General features: G+C 49.9%; 5 protein-coding genes across 5 annotated transcripts; all 5 read left to right on the plus strand.

Moving 5' to 3' along the window:
* The first annotated feature begins 523 nt into the window (after positions 1-523).
* On the plus strand, positions 524-1,450 carry LOC139009557 (putative protein FAM90A26). Its single transcript, XM_070413817.1, has one exon. The coding sequence runs from the start codon at positions 524-526 to the stop codon at positions 1,448-1,450; it is 927 nt and encodes a 308-aa protein (XP_070269918.1).
* Positions 1,451-3,786: 2,336 nt separating this feature from the next.
* On the plus strand, positions 3,787-4,713 carry LOC139009558 (putative protein FAM90A26). Its single transcript, XM_070413818.1, has one exon. The coding sequence runs from the start codon at positions 3,787-3,789 to the stop codon at positions 4,711-4,713; it is 927 nt and encodes a 308-aa protein (XP_070269919.1).
* Positions 4,714-7,048: 2,335 nt separating this feature from the next.
* LOC139009559 (putative protein FAM90A26) lies at positions 7,049-7,975 on the plus strand. Its single transcript, XM_070413819.1, has one exon. It carries the CDS (start codon positions 7,049-7,051, stop codon positions 7,973-7,975), a length of 927 nt encoding a protein of 308 aa, XP_070269920.1.
* Positions 7,976-10,311: 2,336 nt separating this feature from the next.
* LOC139009560 (putative protein FAM90A26) lies at positions 10,312-11,238 on the plus strand. Its single transcript, XM_070413820.1, has one exon. It carries the CDS (start codon positions 10,312-10,314, stop codon positions 11,236-11,238), a length of 927 nt encoding a protein of 308 aa, XP_070269921.1.
* Positions 11,239-13,571: 2,333 nt separating this feature from the next.
* On the plus strand, positions 13,572-14,498 carry LOC139009561 (putative protein FAM90A26). The gene has a single exon (XM_070413821.1). It carries the CDS (start codon positions 13,572-13,574, stop codon positions 14,496-14,498), a length of 927 nt encoding a protein of 308 aa, XP_070269922.1.
* The last annotated feature ends 4,854 nt before the right edge of the window (positions 14,499-19,352 follow it).

The raw sequence follows: 19,352 nt of genomic DNA on the forward strand, positions 1-19,352 counted from the left end.
CTCGCTGAAGTTAGGGTGAAAAGCATTGGTTTCTTTTTGGCACTCTCTGAAGTTAGGATTAAAAACATTGGTTTACTTTTGGCACTCTCTGAAGTTAGGGTGAATAATGTTGAATTCCTTTTTGGCACTCCCTGAAGTTAGGAAGAAAAGCCTTGGTTTTTTTTTGGCACTGGCTGAAGTTAGGGTGAGTAATGTTGCATTCCTTTTGGCACTCACTGAAGGTAGGGTGAAAAGCATAGCATTGCTTTCTTTTTGGCACTGGCTGAAGTTAGGGTGAGTAATGTTGCATTCCTTTTGGCACTGGCTGAAGTTAGGGTGAAAAGCATTGCATTGGTTTCTTTTTAGCTCTCGCTGAAGTGAGGGTGAACAGCATTTCTTTCCTGAGAGTGCTCCAGCTCTGCAGTCAGTGCCCTGGTTCTCCACCAGGTCTGAGATCTGAGCCCCAGCCAACCCGGTCACAGCAGGAGTTTCAGGAGGCCACAGCCCAGAAGGAAAGACCTGAAGGTCTTAGGAGGTGTGGCCAATGGCGGATCATCACCCAGAACGGGGCCCCTGCAGACCCTGGAAGGTCCAGAAAGGGAAGCAGACGCAGAGGGCCCGGGCGGCACGAAAGTCTCGCACACCAGAGGAGGTGTATCTCAGGCGTCGTCCCACCCGGCCCATGCCCATCCCCACGAGCAAGAGGAAGCCTGTGCAAGACCCCTGTCTCAGCCCTGGGTCACCTGCCAGGAAACCTGAGGTGACATCCCCAGCGCCTCCTTGCACAAAAGCTGAGGGGAGCGCCTGCTCAGCTTCTGGGCTAAATCCTGGGCAGTCAGTTCCTGACACTGACACCCCTCCGCCAGCATGCACACGCTTTGTCCAGGATGCCACCCACAGTGTCCAGCAGACACGCAGCAAGCCCCAGTCTGGCTCCAGCACCCATGGCCTGGGCCACACCCTGATGTCTCAGGAACAAGCCAGGTTCCCTGATGGAAACTCGCCCAGCATGCCACATCCTGCTGCACAGAGTGGGTGCCAGGACTCCAATCTCAGCACCAAGGCACCAGGCAAGAGAGCGGCCCAGACATCCATCCAGCTCTGCCAGAAGGCCAGAAAGAAACGCAGAATCAGGCCCTGCCTGTCCCCCCAGAAGAGCACGCACACAGCAGACCTCCAGCCTCCGCACGTGGGCCCTCTTGCCAAGACCCTGCAGCCCTGCCAGGTCCCACCAAGTCCCCGGATTCCATACCAGCCCATCAGAATGGCATTTAAGAGATTCCATGGAGGCCAGTGGAGCTGCAGGCTGGTGACAACTCCCTCCATGCCCCCTGCTGAGAAGCCTGGGTCTGCTGTTCAGAGCCCTCCTCACCTCAGACAAGTCAGAGGGACTCCGTCACAGGGCCCATGGGCTGTCCTCCAAGAGGACCTTCAGCTTTCCTCTTCCTCTGAAGAGAGCGACGGCCAGTGAGACGCCCCTTGTCAGCCAAGACTTGTTCCTTGGCCTCCAGGCCTCCAGGCCTCCTGGCTGAGACTATGGAGCTGGGAAGGAGACACCACCGGGTGCAGCTGTTTCTGGTGGACCAGAGCCCCCCCGCTGCTGTGTGTTCAGATGGTGGCAAGTCCAACAAGGCTTGCTGACACGGGGTCCCAGTTACTGCACTTTTCACTGGGGGACGTGTGAGATGTCAATTGGAACTTTTAGATGAAACTGTACTTGGTCCTTATAGAATGGGCGAAGGAAGTAGATTTCTTTTTGTAAGGGTCAATCCATTGTATTGGAAACTTAGTTGCAATTGTGGCCTTCAGGTCTAATGGAAATAGCAAGCTATGTAATGAAGCTCTACCAGCGGTGCCCCTGACTGCCTTGGGGAACCTGGGCCAGGGCCCCCTGTGAGGTCTGCAGTTTGTCAGCAGTGCCTGTGGCCCTGAGGCCAAACTGTGTCCCTGAGCCGTGTTATTGCAGTAGAAATCGGGACGGACGGGGACTCTTCTGATGACTTTGTGCCTTTGCTTTATGAAATGTTTTATTAAATTCTGTTTGATATACTTTCTATTCCATACTAATAAAATTCTGCAAAAAAAAAAAAAACAACCCAAAACATTGTTTTCCTTTTGACACTCTATGAAGTTAGGTTGAAAAACATTGCATTCATTTTGACACTTTCTGGAGTTAGGATAAAAAACAGAATTCAGCCCTAACCGGTTTGGCTCAGTGGATAGAGCCTCGGCCTGAGGACTGAAGGGTCCCAGGTTCGATTCCAGTCAAGGGCATGTACCTTGGTTGCGGGCACATCCCCAGTAGGAAGTGTACAGGAGGCAGCTGATCGATGTTTCTCTCTCATCAATGTTTCTAACTCTCTATCCCTCTCCCTTCCTCTCTGTAAAAAATCAATGAAATATATTTTTTTTTTAAAAAAAAAAACAGAATTCATTTTGGCACTCTCTGATGTTAGGATGAAAACATTGCATTCTTTTGGCACTTTCTGAAGTTAGGATGAAAATCATTGCATTGGCCGAAACCGGTTTGGCTCGGTGGATAGAGCTTTGGCCTGCGGACTGAAAGGTCCCAGGTTCAATTCCGGTCAAGGGCATGTGCCTGGGTTGCGGGCACATCCCCAGTGGGAGATGTGCAGGAGGCAGCTGATTGATGTTTCTCTCTCATCGATGTTTCTAACTCTCTAACTCTCTTCCTTCCTCTCTGTGGAAGGTCAATGGAATATATTTTTTAAAAAAAGAAACAGAAAATCATTGCATTGGTTTTGGCACTCTTTGAAGTTAGGGTGAAAAACCTTGCACTCATTTTGGCACTCGCTGAAGTTAGGGTGAAAAACCTTGCACTCATTTTGGCACTCGCTGAAGTTAGGGTGAAAAACCTTGCATTCCTTTTGGCACTCGCTGAAGTTAGGGTGAAAAGCATTGGTTTCTTTTTGGCACTCTCTGAAGTTAGGGTGAATAATGTTGAATTCCTTTTTGGCACTCCCTGAAGTTAGGAAGAAAAGCCTTGGTTTTTTTTTTGGCACTGGCTGAAGTTAGGGTGAATAATGTTGCATTCCTTTTGGCACTCACTGAAGGTAGGGTGAAAAGCATAGCATTGCTTTCTTTTTGGCACTCGCTGAAGTTAGGAAGAAAAACATTGGTTTGGTTTCCTTTTGGCACTCTCTGAAGTTAGGGTGAAAAACATTGCACTCATTTTGGCACTCGCTGAAGTTAGGTTGAAAAACCTTGCATTCCTTTTGGCACTCGCTCAAGTTAGAAAGAAAAGCCTTGGTTTCCTTTTGGCACTCGCTGAAGTTAGGGTGAAAAGCATTGGTTTCTTTTTGGCACTCTCTGAAGTTAGGATTAAAAACATTGGTTTACTTTTGGCACTCTCTGAAGTTAGGGTGAATAATGTTGAATTCCTTTTTGGCACTCCCTGAAGTTAGGAAGAAAAGCCTTGGTTTTTTTTTGGCACTGGCTGAAGTTAGGGTGAGTAATGTTGCATTCCTTTTGGCACTCACTGAAGGTAGGGTGAAAAGCATAGCATTGCTTTCTTTTTGGCACTGGCTGAAGTTAGGGTGAGTAATGTTGCATTCCTTTTGGCACTGGCTGAAGTTAGGGTGAAAAGCATTGCATTGGTTTCTTTTTAGCTCTCGCTGAAGTGAGGGTGAACAGCATTTCTTTCCTGAGAGTGCTCCAGCTCTGCAGTCAGTGCCCTGGTTCTCCACCAGGTCTGAGATCTGAGCCCCAGCCAACCCGGTCACAGCAGGAGTTTCAGGAGGCCACAGCCCAGAAGGAAAGACCTGAAGGTCTTAGGAGGTGTGGCCAATGGCGGATCATCACCCAGAACGGGGCCCCTGCAGACCCTGGAAGGTCCAGAAAGGGAAGCAGACGCAGAGGGCCCGGGCGGCACGAAAGTCTCGCACACCAGAGGAGGTGTATCTCAGGCGTCGTCCCACCCGGCCCATGCCCATCCCCACGAGCAAGAGGAAGCCTGTGCAAGACCCCTGTCTCAGCCCTGGGTCACCTGCCAGGAAACCTGAGGTGACATCCCCAGCGCCTCCTTGCACAAAAGCTGAGGGGAGCGCCTGCTCAGCTTCTGGGCTAAATCCTGGGCAGTCAGTTCCTGACACTGACACCCCTCCGCCAGCATGCACACGCTTTGTCCAGGATGCCACCCACAGTGTCCAGCAGACACGCAGCAAGCCCCAGTCTGGCTCCAGCACCCATGGCCTGGGCCACACCCTGATGTCTCAGGAACAAGCCAGGTTCCCTGATGGAAACTCGCCCAGCATGCCACATCCTGCTGCACAGAGTGGGTGCCAGGACTCCAATCTCAGCACCAAGGCACCAGGCAAGAGAGCGGCCCAGACATCCATCCAGCTCTGCCAGAAGGCCAGAAAGAAACGCAGAATCAGGCCCTGCCTGTCCCCCCAGAAGAGCACGCACACAGCAGACCTCCAGCCTCCGCACGTGGGCCCTCTTGCCAAGACCCTGCAGCCCTGCCAGGTCCCACCAAGTCCCCGGATTCCATACCAGCCCATCAGAATGGCATTTAAGAGATTCCATGGAGGCCAGTGGAGCTGCAGGCTGGTGACAACTCCCTCCATGCCCCCTGCTGAGAAGCCTGGGTCTGCTGTTCAGAGCCCTCCTCACCTCAGACAAGTCAGAGGGACTCCGTCACAGGGCCCATGGGCTGTCCTCCAAGAGGACCTTCAGCTTTCCTCTTCCTCTGAAGAGAGCGACGGCCAGTGAGACGCCCCTTGTCAGCCAAGACTTGTTCCTTGGCCTCCAGGCCTCCAGGCCTCCTGGCTGAGACTATGGAGCTGGGAAGGGGACACCACCGGGTGCAGCTGTTTCTGGTGGACCAGAGCCCCCCCGCTGCTGTGTGTTCAGATGGTGGCAAGTCCAACAAGGCTTGCTGACACGGGGTCCCAGTTACTGCACTTTTCACTGGGGGACGTGTGAGATGTCAATTGGAACTTTTAGATGAAACTGTACTTGGTCCTTATAGAATGGGCGAAGGAAGTAGATTTCTTTTTGTAAGGGTCAATCCATTGTATTGGAAACTTAGTTGCAATTGTGGCCTTCAGGTCTAATGGAAATAGCAAGCTATGTAATGAAGCTCTACCAGCGGTGCCCCTGACTGCCTTGGGGAACCTGGGCCAGGGCCCCCTGTGAGGTCTGCAGTTTGTCAGCAGTGCCTGTGGCCCTGAGGCCAAACTGTGTCCCTGAGCCGTGTTATTGCAGTAGAAATCGGGACGGACGGGGACTCTTCTGATGACTTTGTGCCTTTGCTTTATGAAATGTTTTATTAAATTCTGTTTGATATACTTTCTATTCCATACTAATAAAATTCTGCAAAAAAAAAAAAAACAACCCAAAACATTGTTTTCCTTTTGACACTCTATGAAGTTAGGTTGAAAAACATTGCATTCATTTTGACACTTTCTGGAGTTAGGATAAAAAACAGAATTCAGCCCTAACCGGTTTGGCTCAGTGGATAGAGCCTCGGCCTGAGGACTGAAGGGTCCCAGGTTCGATTCCAGTCAAGGGCATGTACCTTGGTTGCGGTCACATCCCCAGTAGGAAGTGTACAGGAGGCAGCTGATCGATGTTTCTCTCTCATCAATGTTTCTAACTCTCTATCCCTCTCCCTTCCTCTCTGTAAAAAATCAATGAAATATATTTTTTTTTTAAAAAAAAAACAGAATTCATTTTGGCACTCTCTGATGTTAGGATGAAAACATTGCATTCTTTTGGCACTTTCTGAAGTTAGGATGAAAATCATTGCATTGGCCGAAACCGGTTTGGCTCGGTGGATAGAGCTTTGGCCTGCGGACTGAAAGGTCCCAGGTTCAATTCCGGTCAAGGGCATGTGCCTGGGTTGCGGGCACATCCCCAGTGGGAGATGTGCAGGAGGCAGCTGATTGATGTTTCTCTCTCATCGATGTTTCTAACTCTCTAACTCTCTTCCTTCCTCTCTGTGGAAGGTCAATGGAATATATTTTTTAAAAAAAGAAACAGAAAATCATTGCATTGGTTTTGGCACTCTTTGAAGTTAGGGTGAAAAACCTTGCACTCATTTTGGCACTCGCTGAAGTTAGGGTGAAAAACCTTGCACTCATTTTGGCACTCGCTGAAGTTAGGGTGAAAAACCTTGCATTCCTTTTGGCACTCGCTGAAGTTAGGGTGAAAAGCATTGGTTTCTTTTTGGCACTCTCTGAAGTTAGGGTGAATAATGTTGAATTCCTTTTTGGCACTCCCTGAAGTTAGGAAGAAAAGCCTTGGTTTTTTTTTTGGCACTGGCTGAAGTTAGGGTGAATAATGTTGCATTCCTTTTGGCACTCACTGAAGGTAGGGTGAAAAGCATAGCATTGCTTTCTTTTTGGCACTCGCTGAAGTTAGGAAGAAAAACATTGGTTTGGTTTCCTTTTGGCACTCTCTGAAGTTAGGGTGAAAAACATTGCACTCATTTTGGCACTCGCTGAAGTTAGGTTGAAAAACCTTGCATTCCTTTTGGCACTCGCTCAAGTTAGAAAGAAAAGCCTTGGTTTCCTTTTGGCACTCGCTGAAGTTAGGGTGAAAAGCATTGGTTTCTTTTTGGCACTCTCTGAAGTTAGGATTAAAAACATTGGTTTACTTTTGGCACTCTCTGAAGTTAGGGTGAATAATGTTGAATTCCTTTTTGGCACTCCCTGAAGTTAGGAAGAAAAGCCTTGGTTTTTTTTTGGCACTGGCTGAAGTTAGGGTGAGTAATGTTGCATTCCTTTTGGCACTCACTGAAGGTAGGGTGAAAAGCATAGCATTGCTTTCTTTTTGGCACTGGCTGAAGTTAGGGTGAGTAATGTTGCATTCCTTTTGGCACTGGCTGAAGTTAGGGTGAAAAGCATTGCATTGGTTTCTTTTTAGCTCTCGCTGAAGTGAGGGTGAACAGCATTTCTTTCCTGAGAGTGCTCCAGCTCTGCAGTCAGTGCCCTGGTTCTCCACCAGGTCTGAGATCTGAGCCCCAGCCAACCCGGTCACAGCAGGAGTTTCAGGAGGCCACAGCCCAGAAGGAAAGACCTGAAGGTCTTAGGAGGTGTGGCCAATGGCGGATCATCACCCAGAACGGGGCCCCTGCAGACCCTGGAAGGTCCAGAAAGGGAAGCAGACGCAGAGGGCCCGGGCGGCACGAAAGTCTCGCACACCAGAGGAGGTGTATCTCAGGCGTCGTCCCACCCGGCCCATGCCCATCCCCACGAGCAAGAGGAAGCCTGTGCAAGACCCCTGTCTCAGCCCTGGGTCACCTGCCAGGAAACCTGAGGTGACATCCCCAGCGCCTCCTTGCACAAAAGCTGAGGGGAGCGCCTGCTCAGCTTCTGGGCTAAATCCTGGGCAGTCAGTTCCTGACACTGACACCCCTCCGCCAGCATGCACACGCTTTGTCCAGGATGCCACCCACAGTGTCCAGCAGACACGCAGCAAGCCCCAGTCTGGCTCCAGCACCCATGGCCTGGGCCACACCCTGATGTCTCAGGAACAAGCCAGGTTCCCTGATGGAAACTCGCCCAGCATGCCACATCCTGCTGCACAGAGTGGGTGCCAGGACTCCAATCTCAGCACCAAGGCACCAGGCAAGAGAGCGGCCCAGACATCCATCCAGCTCTGCCAGAAGGCCAGAAAGAAACGCAGAATCAGGCCCTGCCTGTCCCCCCAGAAGAGCACGCACACAGCAGACCTCCAGCCTCCGCACGTGGGCCCTCTTGCCAAGACCCTGCAGCCCTGCCAGGTCCCACCAAGTCCCCGGATTCCATACCAGCCCATCAGAATGGCATTTAAGAGATTCCATGGAGGCCAGTGGAGCTGCAGGCTGGTGACAACTCCCTCCATGCCCCCTGCTGAGAAGCCTGGGTCTGCTGTTCAGAGCCCTCCTCACCTCAGACAAGTCAGAGGGACTCCGTCACAGGGCCCATGGGCTGTCCTCCAAGAGGACCTTCAGCTTTCCTCTTCCTCTGAAGAGAGCGACGGCCAGTGAGACGCCCCTTGTCAGCCAAGACTTGTTCCTTGGCCTCCAGGCCTCCAGGCCTCCTGGCTGAGACTATGGAGCTGGGAAGGAGACACCACCGGGTGCAGCTGTTTCTGGTGGACCAGAGCCCCCCCGCTGCTGTGTGTTCAGATGGTGGCAAGTCCAACAAGGCTTGCTGACACGGGGTCCCAGTTACTGCACTTTTCACTGGGGGACGTGTGAGATGTCAATTGGAACTTTTAGATGAAACTGTACTTGGTCCTTATAGAATGGGCGAAGGAAGTAGATTTCTTTTTGTAAGGGTCAATCCATTGTATTGGAAACTTAGTTGCAATTGTGGCCTTCAGGTCTAATGGAAATAGCAAGCTATGTAATGAAGCTCTACCAGCGGTGCCCCTGACTGCCTTGGGGAACCTGGGCCAGGGCCCCCTGTGAGGTCTGCAGTCTGTCAGCAGTGCCTGTGGCCCTGAGGCCAAACTGTGTCCCTGAGCCGTGTTATTGCAGTAGAAATCGGGACGGACGGGGACTCTTCTGATGACTTTGTGCCTTTGCTTTATGAAATGTTTTATTAAATTCTGTTTGATATACTTTCTATTCCATACTAATAAAATTCTGCAAAAAAAAAAAAAAACAACCCAAAACATTGTTTTCCTTTTGACACTCTATGAAGTTAGGTTGAAAAACATTGCATTCATTTTGACACTTTCTGGAGTTAGGATAAAAAACAGAATTCAGCCCTAACCGGTTTGGCTCAGTGGATAGAGCCTCGGCCTGAGGACTGAAGGGTCCCAGGTTCGATTCCAGTCAAGGGCATGTACCTTGGTTGCGGGCACATCCCCAGTAGGAAGTGTACAGGAGGCAGCTGATCGATGTTTCTCTCTCATCAATGTTTCTAACTCTCTATCCCTCTCCCTTCCTCTCTGTAAAAAATCAATGAAATATATTTTTTTTTTAAAAAAAAAACAGAATTCATTTTGGCACTCTCTGATGTTAGGATGAAAACATTGCATTCTTTTGGCACTTTCTGAAGTTAGGATGAAAATCATTGCATTGGCCGAAACCGGTTTGGCTCGGTGGATAGAGCTTTGGCCTGCGGACTGAAAGGTCCCAGGTTCAATTCCGGTCAAGGGCATGTGCCTGGGTTGCGGGCACATCCCCAGTGGGAGATGTGCAGGAGGCAGCTGATTGATGTTTCTCTCTCATCGATGTTTCTAACTCTCTAACTCTCTTCCTTCCTCTCTGTGGAAGGTCAATGGAATATATTTTTTAAAAAAAGAAACAGAAAATCATTGCATTGGTTTTGGCACTCTTTGAAGTTAGGGTGAAAAACCTTGCACTCATTTTGGCACTCGCTGAAGTTAGGGTGAAAAACCTTGCACTCATTTTGGCACTCGCTGAAGTTAGGGTGAAAAACCTTGCATTCCTTTTGGCACTCGCTGAAGTTAGGGTGAAAAGCATTGGTTTCTTTTTGGCACTCTCTGAAGTTAGGGTGAATAATGTTGAATTCCTTTTTGGCACTCCCTGAAGTTAGGAAGAAAAGCCTTGGTTTTTTTTTTGGCACTGGCTGAAGTTAGGGTGAATAATGTTGCATTCCTTTTGGCACTCACTGAAGGTAGGGTGAAAAGCATAGCATTGCTTTCTTTTTGGCACTCGCTGAAGTTAGGAAGAAAAACATTGGTTTGGTTTCCTTTTGGCACTCTCTGAAGTTAGGGTGAAAAACATTGCACTCATTTTGGCACTCGCTGAAGTTAGGTTGAAAAACCTTGCATTCCTTTTGGCACTCGCTCAAGTTAGAAAGAAAAGCCTTGGTTTCCTTTTGGCACTCGCTGAAGTTAGGGTGAAAAGCATTGGTTTCTTTTTGGCACTCTCTGAAGTTAGGATTAAAAACATTGGTTTACTTTTGGCACTCTCTGAAGTTAGGGTGAATAATGTTGAATTCCTTTTTGGCACTCCCTGAAGTTAGGAAGAAAAGCCTTGGTTTTTTTTTGGCACTGGCTGAAGTTAGGGTGAGTAATGTTGCATTCCTTTTGGCACTCACTGAAGGTAGGGTGAAAAGCATAGCATTGCTTTCTTTTTGGCACTGGCTGAAGTTAGGGTGAGTAATGTTGCATTCCTTTTGGCACTGGCTGAAGTTAGGGTGAAAAGCATTGCATTGGTTTCTTTTTAGCTCTCGCTGAAGTGAGGGTGAACAGCATTTCTTTCCTGAGAGTGCTCCAGCTCTGCAGTCAGTGCCCTGGTTCTCCACCAGGTCTGAGATCTGAGCCCCAGCCAACCCGGTCACAGCAGGAGTTTCAGGAGGCCACAGCCCAGAAGGAAAGACCTGAAGGTCTTAGGAGGTGTGGCCAATGGCGGATCATCACCCAGAACGGGGCCCCTGCAGACCCTGGAAGGTCCAGAAAGGGAAGCAGACGCAGAGGGCCCGGGCGGCACGAAAGTCTCGCACACCAGAGGAGGTGTATCTCAGGCGTCGTCCCACCCGGCCCATGCCCATCCCCACGAGCAAGAGGAAGCCTGTGCAAGACCCCTGTCTCAGCCCTGGGTCACCTGCCAGGAAACCTGAGGTGACATCCCCAGCGCCTCCTTGCACAAAAGCTGAGGGGAGCGCCTGCTCAGCTTCTGGGCTAAATCCTGGGCAGTCAGTTCCTGTCACTGACACCCCTCCGCCAGCATGCACACGCTTTGTCCAGGATGCCACCCACAGTGTCCAGCAGACACGCAGCAAGCCCCAGTCTGGCTCCAGCACCCATGGCCTGGGCCACACCCTGATGTCTCAGGAACAAGCCAGGTTCCCTGATGGAAACTCGCCCAGCATGCCACATCCTGCTGCACAGAGTGGGTGCCAGGACTCCAATCTCAGCACCAAGGCACCAGGCAAGAGAGCGGCCCAGACATCCATCCAGCTCTGCCAGAAGGCCAGAAAGAAACGCAGAATCAGGCCCTGCCTGTCCCCCCAGAAGAGCACGCACACAGCAGACCTCCAGCCTCCGCACGTGGGCCCTCTTGCCAAGACCCTGCAGCCCTGCCAGGTCCCACCAAGTCCCCGGATTCCATACCAGCCCATCAGAATGGCATTTAAGAGATTCCATGGAGGCCAGTGGAGCTGCAGGCTGGTGACAACTCCCTCCATGCCCCCTGCTGAGAAGCCTGGGTCTGCTGTTCAGAGCCCTCCTCACCTCAGACAAGTCAGAGGGACTCCGTCACAGGGCCCATGGGCTGTCCTCCAAGAGGACCTTCAGCTTTCCTCTTCCTCTGAAGAGAGCGACGGCCAGTGAGACGCCCCTTGTCAGCCAAGACTTGTTCCTTGGCCTCCAGGCCTCCAGGCCTCCTGGCTGAGACTATGGAGCTGGGAAGGGGACACCACCGGGTGCAGCTGTTTCTGGTGGACCAGAGCCCCCCCGCTGCTGTGTGTTCAGATGGTGGCAAGTCCAACAAGGCTTGCTGACACGGGGTCCCAGTTACTGCACTTTTCACTGGGGGACGTGTGAGATGTCAATTGGAACTTTTAGATGAAACTGTACTTGGTCCTTATAGAATGGGCGAAGGAAGTAGATTTCTTTTTGTAAGGGTCAATCCATTGTATTGGAAACTTAGTTGCAATTGTGGCCTTCAGGTCTAATGGAAATAGCAAGCTATGTAATGAAGCTCTACCAGCGGTGCCCCTGACTGCCTTGGGGAACCTGGGCCAGGGCCCCCTGTGAGGTCTGCAGTTTGTCAGCAGTGCCTGTGGCCCTGAGGCCAAACTGTGTCCCTGAGCCGTGTTATTGCAGTAGAAATCGGGACGGACGGGGACTCTTCTGATGACTTTGTGCCTTTGCTTTATGAAATGTTTTATTAAATTCTGTTTGATATACTTTCTATTCCATACTAATAAAATTCCTCAAAAAAAGAAAACAACCCAAAACATTGTTTTCCTTTTGACACTCTATGAAGTTAGGTTGAAAAACATTGCATTCATTTTGACACTTTCTGGAGTTAGGATAAAAAACAGAATTCAGCCCTAACCGGTTTGGCTCAGTGGATAGAGCCTCGGCCTGAGGACTGAAGGGTCCCAGGTTCGATTCCAGTCAAGGGCATGTACCTTGGTTGCGGGCACATCCCCAGTAGGAAGTGTACAGGAGGCAGCTGATCGATGTTTCTCTCTCATCAATGTTTCTAACTCTCTATCCCTCTCCCTTCCTCTCTGTAAAAAATCAATGAAATATATTTTTTTTTTAAAAAAAAAACAGAATTCATTTTGGCACTCTCTGATGTTAGGATGAAAACATTGCATTCTTTTGGCACTTTCTGAAGTTAGGATGAAAATCATTGCATTGGCCGAAACCGGTTTGGCTCGGTGGATAGAGCTTTGGCCTGCGGACTGAAAGGTCCCAGGTTCAATTCCGGTCAAGGGCATGTGCCTGGGTTGCGGGCACATCCCCAGTGGGAGATGTGCAGGAGGCAGCTGATTGATGTTTCTCTCTCATCGATGTTTCTAACTCTCTAACTCTCTTCCTTCCTCTCTGTGGAAGGTCAATGGAATATATTTTTTAAAAAAAGAAACAGAAAATCATTGCATTGGTTTTGGCACTCTTTGAAGTTAGGGTGAAAAACCTTGCACTCATTTTGGCACTCGCTGAAGTTAGGGTGAAAAACCTTGCACTCATTTTGGCACTCGCTGAAGTTAGGGTGAAAAACCTTGCATTCCTTTTGGCACTCGCTGAAGTTAGGGTGAAAAGCATTGGTTTCTTTTTGGCACTCTCTGAAGTTAGGGTGAATAATGTTGAATTCCTTTTTGGCACTCCCTGAAGTTAGGAAGAAAAGCCTTGGTTTTTTTTTTGGCACTGGCTGAAGTTAGGGTGAATAATGTTGCATTCCTTTTGGCACTCACTGAAGGTAGGGTGAAAAGCATAGCATTGCTTTCTTTTTGGCACTCGCTGAAGTTAGGAAGAAAAACATTGGTTTGGTTTCCTTTTGGCACTCTCTGAAGTTAGGGTGAAAAACATTGCACTCATTTTGGCACTCGCTGAAGTTAGGTTGAAAAACCTTGCATTCCTTTTGGCACTCGCTCAAGTTAGAAAGAAAAGCCTTGGTTTCCTTTTGGCACTCGCTGAAGTTAGGGTGAAAAGCATTGGTTTCTTTTTGGCACTCTCTGAAGTTAGGATTAAAAACATTGGTTTACTTTTGGCACTCTCTGAAGTTAGGGTGAATAATGTTGAATTCCTTTTTGGCACTCCCTGAAGTTAGGAAGAAAAGCCTTGGTTTTTTTTTGGCACTGGCTGAAGTTAGGGTGAGTAATGTTGCATTCCTTTTGGCACTCACTGAAGGTAGGGTGAAAAGCATAGCATTGCTTTCTTTTTGGCACTGGCTGAAGTTAGGGTGAGTAATGTTGCATTCCTTTTGGCACTGGCTGAAGTTAGGGTGAAAAGCATTGCATTGGTTTCTTTTTAGCTCTCGCTGAAGTGAGGGTGAACAGCATTTCTTTCCTGAGAGTGCTCCAGCTCTGCAGTCAGTGCCCTGGTTCTCCACCAGGTCTGAGATCTGAGCCCCAGCCAACCCGGTCACAGCAGGAGTTTCAGGAGGCCACAGCCCAGAAGGAAAGACCTGAAGGTCTTAGGAGGTGTGGCCAATGGCGGATCATCACCCAGAACGGGGCCCCTGCAGACCCTGGAAGGTCCAGAAAGGGAAGCAGACGCAGAGGGCCCGGGCGGCACGAAAGTCTCGCACACCAGAGGAGGTGTATCTCAGGCGTCGTCCCACCCGGCCCATGCCCATCCCCACGAGCAAGAGGAAGCCTGTGCAAGACCCCTGTCTCAGCCCTGGGTCACCTGCCAGGAAACCTGAGGTGACATCCCCAGCGCCTCCTTGCACAAAAGCTGAGGGGAGCGCCTGCTCAGCTTCTGGGCTAAATCCTGGGCAGTCAGTTCCTGTCACTGACACCCCTCCGCCAGCATGCACACGCTTTGTCCAGGATGCCACCCACAGTGTCCAGCAGACACGCAGCAAGCCCCAGTCTGGCTCCAGCACCCATGGCCTGGGCCACACCCTGATGTCTCAGGAACAAGCCAGGTTCCCTGATGGAAACTCGCCCAGCATGCCACATCCTGCTGCACAGAGTGGGTGCCAGGACTCCAATCTCAGCACCAAGGCACCAGGCAAGAGAGCGGCCCAGACATCCATCCAGCTCTGCCAGAAGGCCAGAAAGAAACGCAGAATCAGGCCCTGCCTGTCCCCCCAGAAGAGCACGCACACAGCAGACCTCCAGCCTCCGCACGTGGGCCCTCTTGCCAAGACCCTGCAGCCCTGCCAGGTCCCACCAAGTCCCCGGATTCCATACCAGCCCATCAGAATGGCATTTAAGAGATTCCATGGAGGCCAGTGGAGCTGCAGGCTGGTGACAACTCCCTCCATGCCCCCTGCTGAGAAGCCTGGGTCTGCTGTTCAGAGCCCTCCTCACCTCAGACAAGTCAGAGGGACTCCGTCACAGGGCCCATGGGCTGTCCTCCAAGAGGACCTTCAGCTTTCCTCTTCCTCTGAAGAGAGCGACGGCCAGTGAGACGCCCCTTGTCAGCCAAGACTTGTTCCTTGGCCTCCAGGCCTCCAGGCCTCCTGGCTGAGACTATGGAGCTGGGAAGGGGACACCACCGGGTGCAGCTGTTTCTGGTGGACCAGAGCCCCCCCGCTGCTGTGTGTTCAGATGGTGGCAAGTCCAACAAGGCTTGCTGACACGGGGTCCCAGTTACTGCACTTTTCACTGGGGGACGTGTGAGATGTCAATTGGAACTTTTAGATGAAACTGTACTTGGTCCTTATAGAATGGGCGAAGGAAGTAGATTTCTTTTTGTAAGGGTCAATCCATTGTATTGGAAACTTAGTTGCAATTGTGGCCTTCAGGTCTAATGGAAATAGCAAGCTATGTAATGAAGCTCTACCAGCGGTGCCCCTGACTGCCTTGGGGAACCTGGGCCAGGGCCCCCTGTGAGGTCTGCAGTTTGTCAGCAGTGCCTGTGGCCCTGAGGCCAAACTGTGTCCCTGAGCCGTGTTATTGCAGTAGAAATCGGGACGGACGGGGACTCTTCTGATGACTTTGTGCCTTTGCTTTATGAAATGTTTTATTAAATTCTGTTTGATATACTTTCTATTCCATACTAATAAAATTCCTCAAAAAAAGAAAACAACCCAAAACATTGTTTTCCTTTTGACACTCTATGAAGTTAGGTTGAAAAACATTGCATTCATTTTGACACTTTCTGGAGTTAGGATAAAAAACAGAATTCAGCCCTAACCGGTTTGGCTCAGTGGATAGAGCCTCGGCCTGAGGACTGAAGGGTCCCAGGTTCGATTCCAGTCAAGGGCATGTACCTTGGTTGCGGGCACATCCCCAGTAGGAAGTGTACAGGAGGCAGCTGATCGATGTTTCTCTCTCATCAATGTTTCTAACTCTCTATCCCTCTCCCTTCCTCTCTGTAAAAAATCAATGAAATATATTTTTTTTTTAAAAAAAAAACAGAATTCATTTTGGCACTCTCTGATGTTAGGATGAAAACATTGCATTCTTTTGGCACTTTCTGAAGTTAGGATGAAAATCATTGCATTGGCCGAAACCGGTTTGGCTCGGTGGATAGAGCTTTGGCCTGCGGACTGAAAGATCCCAGGTTCAATTCCGGTCAAGGGCATGTGCCTGGGTTGCGGGCACATCCCCAGTGGGAGATGTGCAGGAGGCAGCTGATTGATGTTTCTCTCTCATCGATGTTTCTAACTCTCTAACTCTCTTCCTTCCTCTCTGTGGAAGGTCAATGGAATATATTTTTTAAAAAAAGAAACAGAAAATCATTGCATTGGTTTTGGCACTCTTTGAAGTTAGGGTGAAATACCTTGCACTCATTTTGGCACTCGCTGAAGTTAGGGTGAAAAACCTTGCATTCCTTTTGGCACTCGCTGAAGTTAGGGTGAAAAGCCTTGGTTTTTTTTTGGCACTCTCTGAAGTTAGGGTGAATAATGTTGAATTCCTTTTTGGCACTCCCTGAAGTTAGGAAGAAAAGCCTTGGTTTTTTTTTGGCACTGGCTGAAGTTAGGGTGAATAATGTTGCATTCCTTTTGGCACTCACTGAAGGTAGGGTGAAAAGCATAGCATTGCTTTCTTTTTGGCACTCGCTGAAGTTAGGAAGAAAAACATTGGTTTCCTTTTGGCACTCTCTGAAGTTAGGGTGAAAAACATTGCACTCATTTTGGCACTCGCTGAAGTTAGGTTGAAAAACCTTGCATTCCTTTTGGCACTCGCTCAAGTTAGAAAGAAAAGCCTTGGTTTCCTTTTGGCACTCGCTGAAGTTAGGGTGAAAAGCATTGGTTTCTTTTTGGCACTCTCTGAAGTTAGGATTAAAAACATTGGTTTACTTTTGGCACTCTCTGAAGTTAGGGTGAATAATGTTGAATTCCTTTTTGGCACTCCCTGAAGTTAGGAAGAAAAGCCTTGGTTTTTTTTTGGCACTGGCTGAAGTTAGGGTGAGTAATGTTGCATTCCTTTTGGCACTGGCTGAAGTTAGGGTGAAAAGCATTGCATTGGTTTCTTTTTAGCTCTCGCTGAAGTGAGGGTGAACAGCATTTCTTTCCTGAGAGTGCTCCAGCTCTGCAGTCAGTGCCCTGGTTCTCCACCAGGTCTGAGATCTGAGCCCCAGCCAACCCGGTCACAGCAGGAGTTTCAGGAGGCCACAGCCCAGAAGGAAAGACCTGAAGGTCTTAGGAGGTGTGGCCAATGGTGGATCATCACCCAGAACGGGGCCCCTGCAGACCCTGGAAGGTCCAGAAAGGGAAGCAGACGCAGAGGGCCCGGGCGGCACGAAAGTCTCGCACACCAGAGGAGGTGTATCTCAGGCGTCGTCCCACCCGGCCCATGCCCATCCCCACGAGCAAGAGGAAGCCTGTGCAAGACCCCTGTCTCAGCCCTGGGTCACCTGCCAGGAAACCTGAGGTGACATCCCCAGCGCCTCCTTGCACAAAAGCTGAGGGGAGCGCCTGCTCAGCTTCTGGGCTAAATCCTGGGCAGTCAGTTCCTGTCACTGACACCCCTCCGCCAGCATGCACACGCTTTGTCCAGGATGCCACCCACAGTGTCCAGCAGACACGCAGCAAGCCCCAGTCTGGCTCCAGCACCCATGGCCTGGGCCACACCCTGATGTCTCAGGAACAAGCCAGGTTCCCTGATGGAAACTCGCCCAGCATGCCACATCCTGCTGCACAGAGTGGGTGCCAGGACTCCAATCTCAGCACCAAGGCACCAGGCAAGAGAGCGGCCCAGACATCCATCCAGCTCTGCCAGAAGGCCAGAAAGAAACGCAGAATCAGGCCCTGCCTGTCCCCCCAGAAGAGCACGCACACAGCAGACCTCCAGCCTCCGCACGTGGGCCCTCTTGCCAAGACCCTGCAGCCCTGCCAGGTCCCACCAAGTCCCCGGATTCCATACCAGCCCATCAGAATGGCATTTAAGAGATTCCATGGAGGCCAGTGGAGCTGCAGGCTGGTGACAACTCCCTCCATGCCCCCTGCTGAGAAGCCTGGGTCTGCTGTTCAGAGCCCTCCTCACCTCAGACAAGTCAGAGGGACTCCGTCACAGGGCCCATGGGCTGTCCTCCAAGAGGACCTTCAGCTTTCCTCTTCCTCTGAAGAGAGCGACGGCCAGTGAGACGCCCCTTGTCAGCCAAGACTTGTTCCTTGGCCTCCAGGCCTCCAGGCCTCCTGGCTGAGACTATGGAGCTGGGAAGGGGACACCACCGGGTGCAGCTGTTTCTGGTGGACCAGAGCCCCCCCGCTGCTGTGTGTTCAGATGGTGGCAAGTCCAACAAGGCTTGCTGACACGGGGTCCCAGTTACTGCACTTTTCACTGGGGGACGTGTGAGATGTCAATTGGAACTTTTAGATGAAACTGTACTTGGTCCTTATAGAATGGGCGAAGGAAGTAGATTTCTTTTTGTAAGGGTCAATCCATTGTATTGGAAACTTAGTTGCAATTGTGGCCTTCAGGTCTAATGGAAATAGCAAGCTATGTAATGAAGCTCTACCAGCGGTGCCCCTGACTGCCTTGGGGAACCTGGGCCAGGGCCCCCTGTGAGGTCTGCAGTTTGTCAGCAGTGCCTGTGGCCCTGAGGCCAAACTGTGTCCCTGAGCCGTGTTATTGCAGTAGAAATCGGGACGGACGGGGACTCTTCTGATGACTTTGTGCCTTTGCTTTATGAAATGTTTTATTAAATTCTGTTTGATATACTTTCTATTCCATACTAATAAAATTCTGCAAAAAAAAAAAAAACAACCCAAAACACTGTTTTCCTTTTGACACTCTATGAAGTTAGGTTGAAAAACATTGCATTCATTTTGACACTTTCTGGAGTTAGGATAAAAAACAGAATTCATTTTGGCACTCTCTGATGCTAGGATGAAAAACATTGCATTCATTTGGCACTCTCTGAAGTTAGGATGAAAATCATTGCATTGGTTTTGGCACTCTCCCAAGTTAGGATGAAAAACATTGGTTCCCTTTTGGCACTCTCTGAAGTTAGGGTGAAATGCATGGCATTGGTTTCCTTTTGGCACTAGCTGAAATTAGCTTGAAAAACGTTGCATTCCTTTGGCACTGGCTGAAGTTAGGATGAAAAGCATTGGTTTCCTTTTGGCATTCTCTGAAGATAGAATGAAAAGCATTGGTTTCTTTTTGGCACTCTCTGAAGTTAGGGTGAAAAACGTTGCATTCTTTTGGCACTCGCTGAAGTTAGGATGAAATCATTGAGTTCATTTTGCATTCTCTGAGGTTTGTATGAAAAACATTGCTTTCCTTTTGCAACTCTCTGAAGTTAGTGTGAAAATCATGCATTCATTTGGCACTCCCTGATGTTAGGGTGAAAAACATTGCATCACTTTGGCACTCTGATATTAGGATTAAAAACATTGCTTTCCTTTTGGCACTCTCTAAAGTTAGGATGAGAGAGAAACCAAGATGGCGGCATAGGTAAACACTGGAGATTGCTGTCTGGCACAACCACTTCAAAAATACAACTAAAAGACAGTACAGACATCATCCAGAACCATAGGAAGGCTGGCTGAGTGTAAGTTCTACAACTAGAAGGAAAGAGAAAAGCATACTGAAACTCAGAGGAGGCGCAGTGCGGAGGTGAAATACTATGGTGCAGAGGTGGGTGCGGAGCGGGCTGGCGGCTGAGGGTGTGGTTGTCGTTTTCAATTGGGAGGGAGTCTCAGGCTCTGAGCTCCAGTTCCGGACGAGTCTCTGGGACCCAGACTCAGAACCCGAGGGCAGCTCTCTCTCCAAGGGGCTTACAGGGATTAATGGGACACTGAGAAGCAGAGTCTCTGAGGGCAAGACTGAGATCAGCCATAATTGCTAACCCCGCCCTGTTGATCCCGT

This window comes from Myotis yumanensis, unplaced genomic scaffold, assembly GCF_028538775.1.
Source record: "Myotis yumanensis isolate MYYU_CA2020_CCGP unplaced genomic scaffold, mMyoYum1.0.hap1 SCAF_4, whole genome shotgun sequence".
Taxonomy (NCBI): domain Eukaryota; kingdom Metazoa; phylum Chordata; class Mammalia; order Chiroptera; family Vespertilionidae; genus Myotis; species Myotis yumanensis.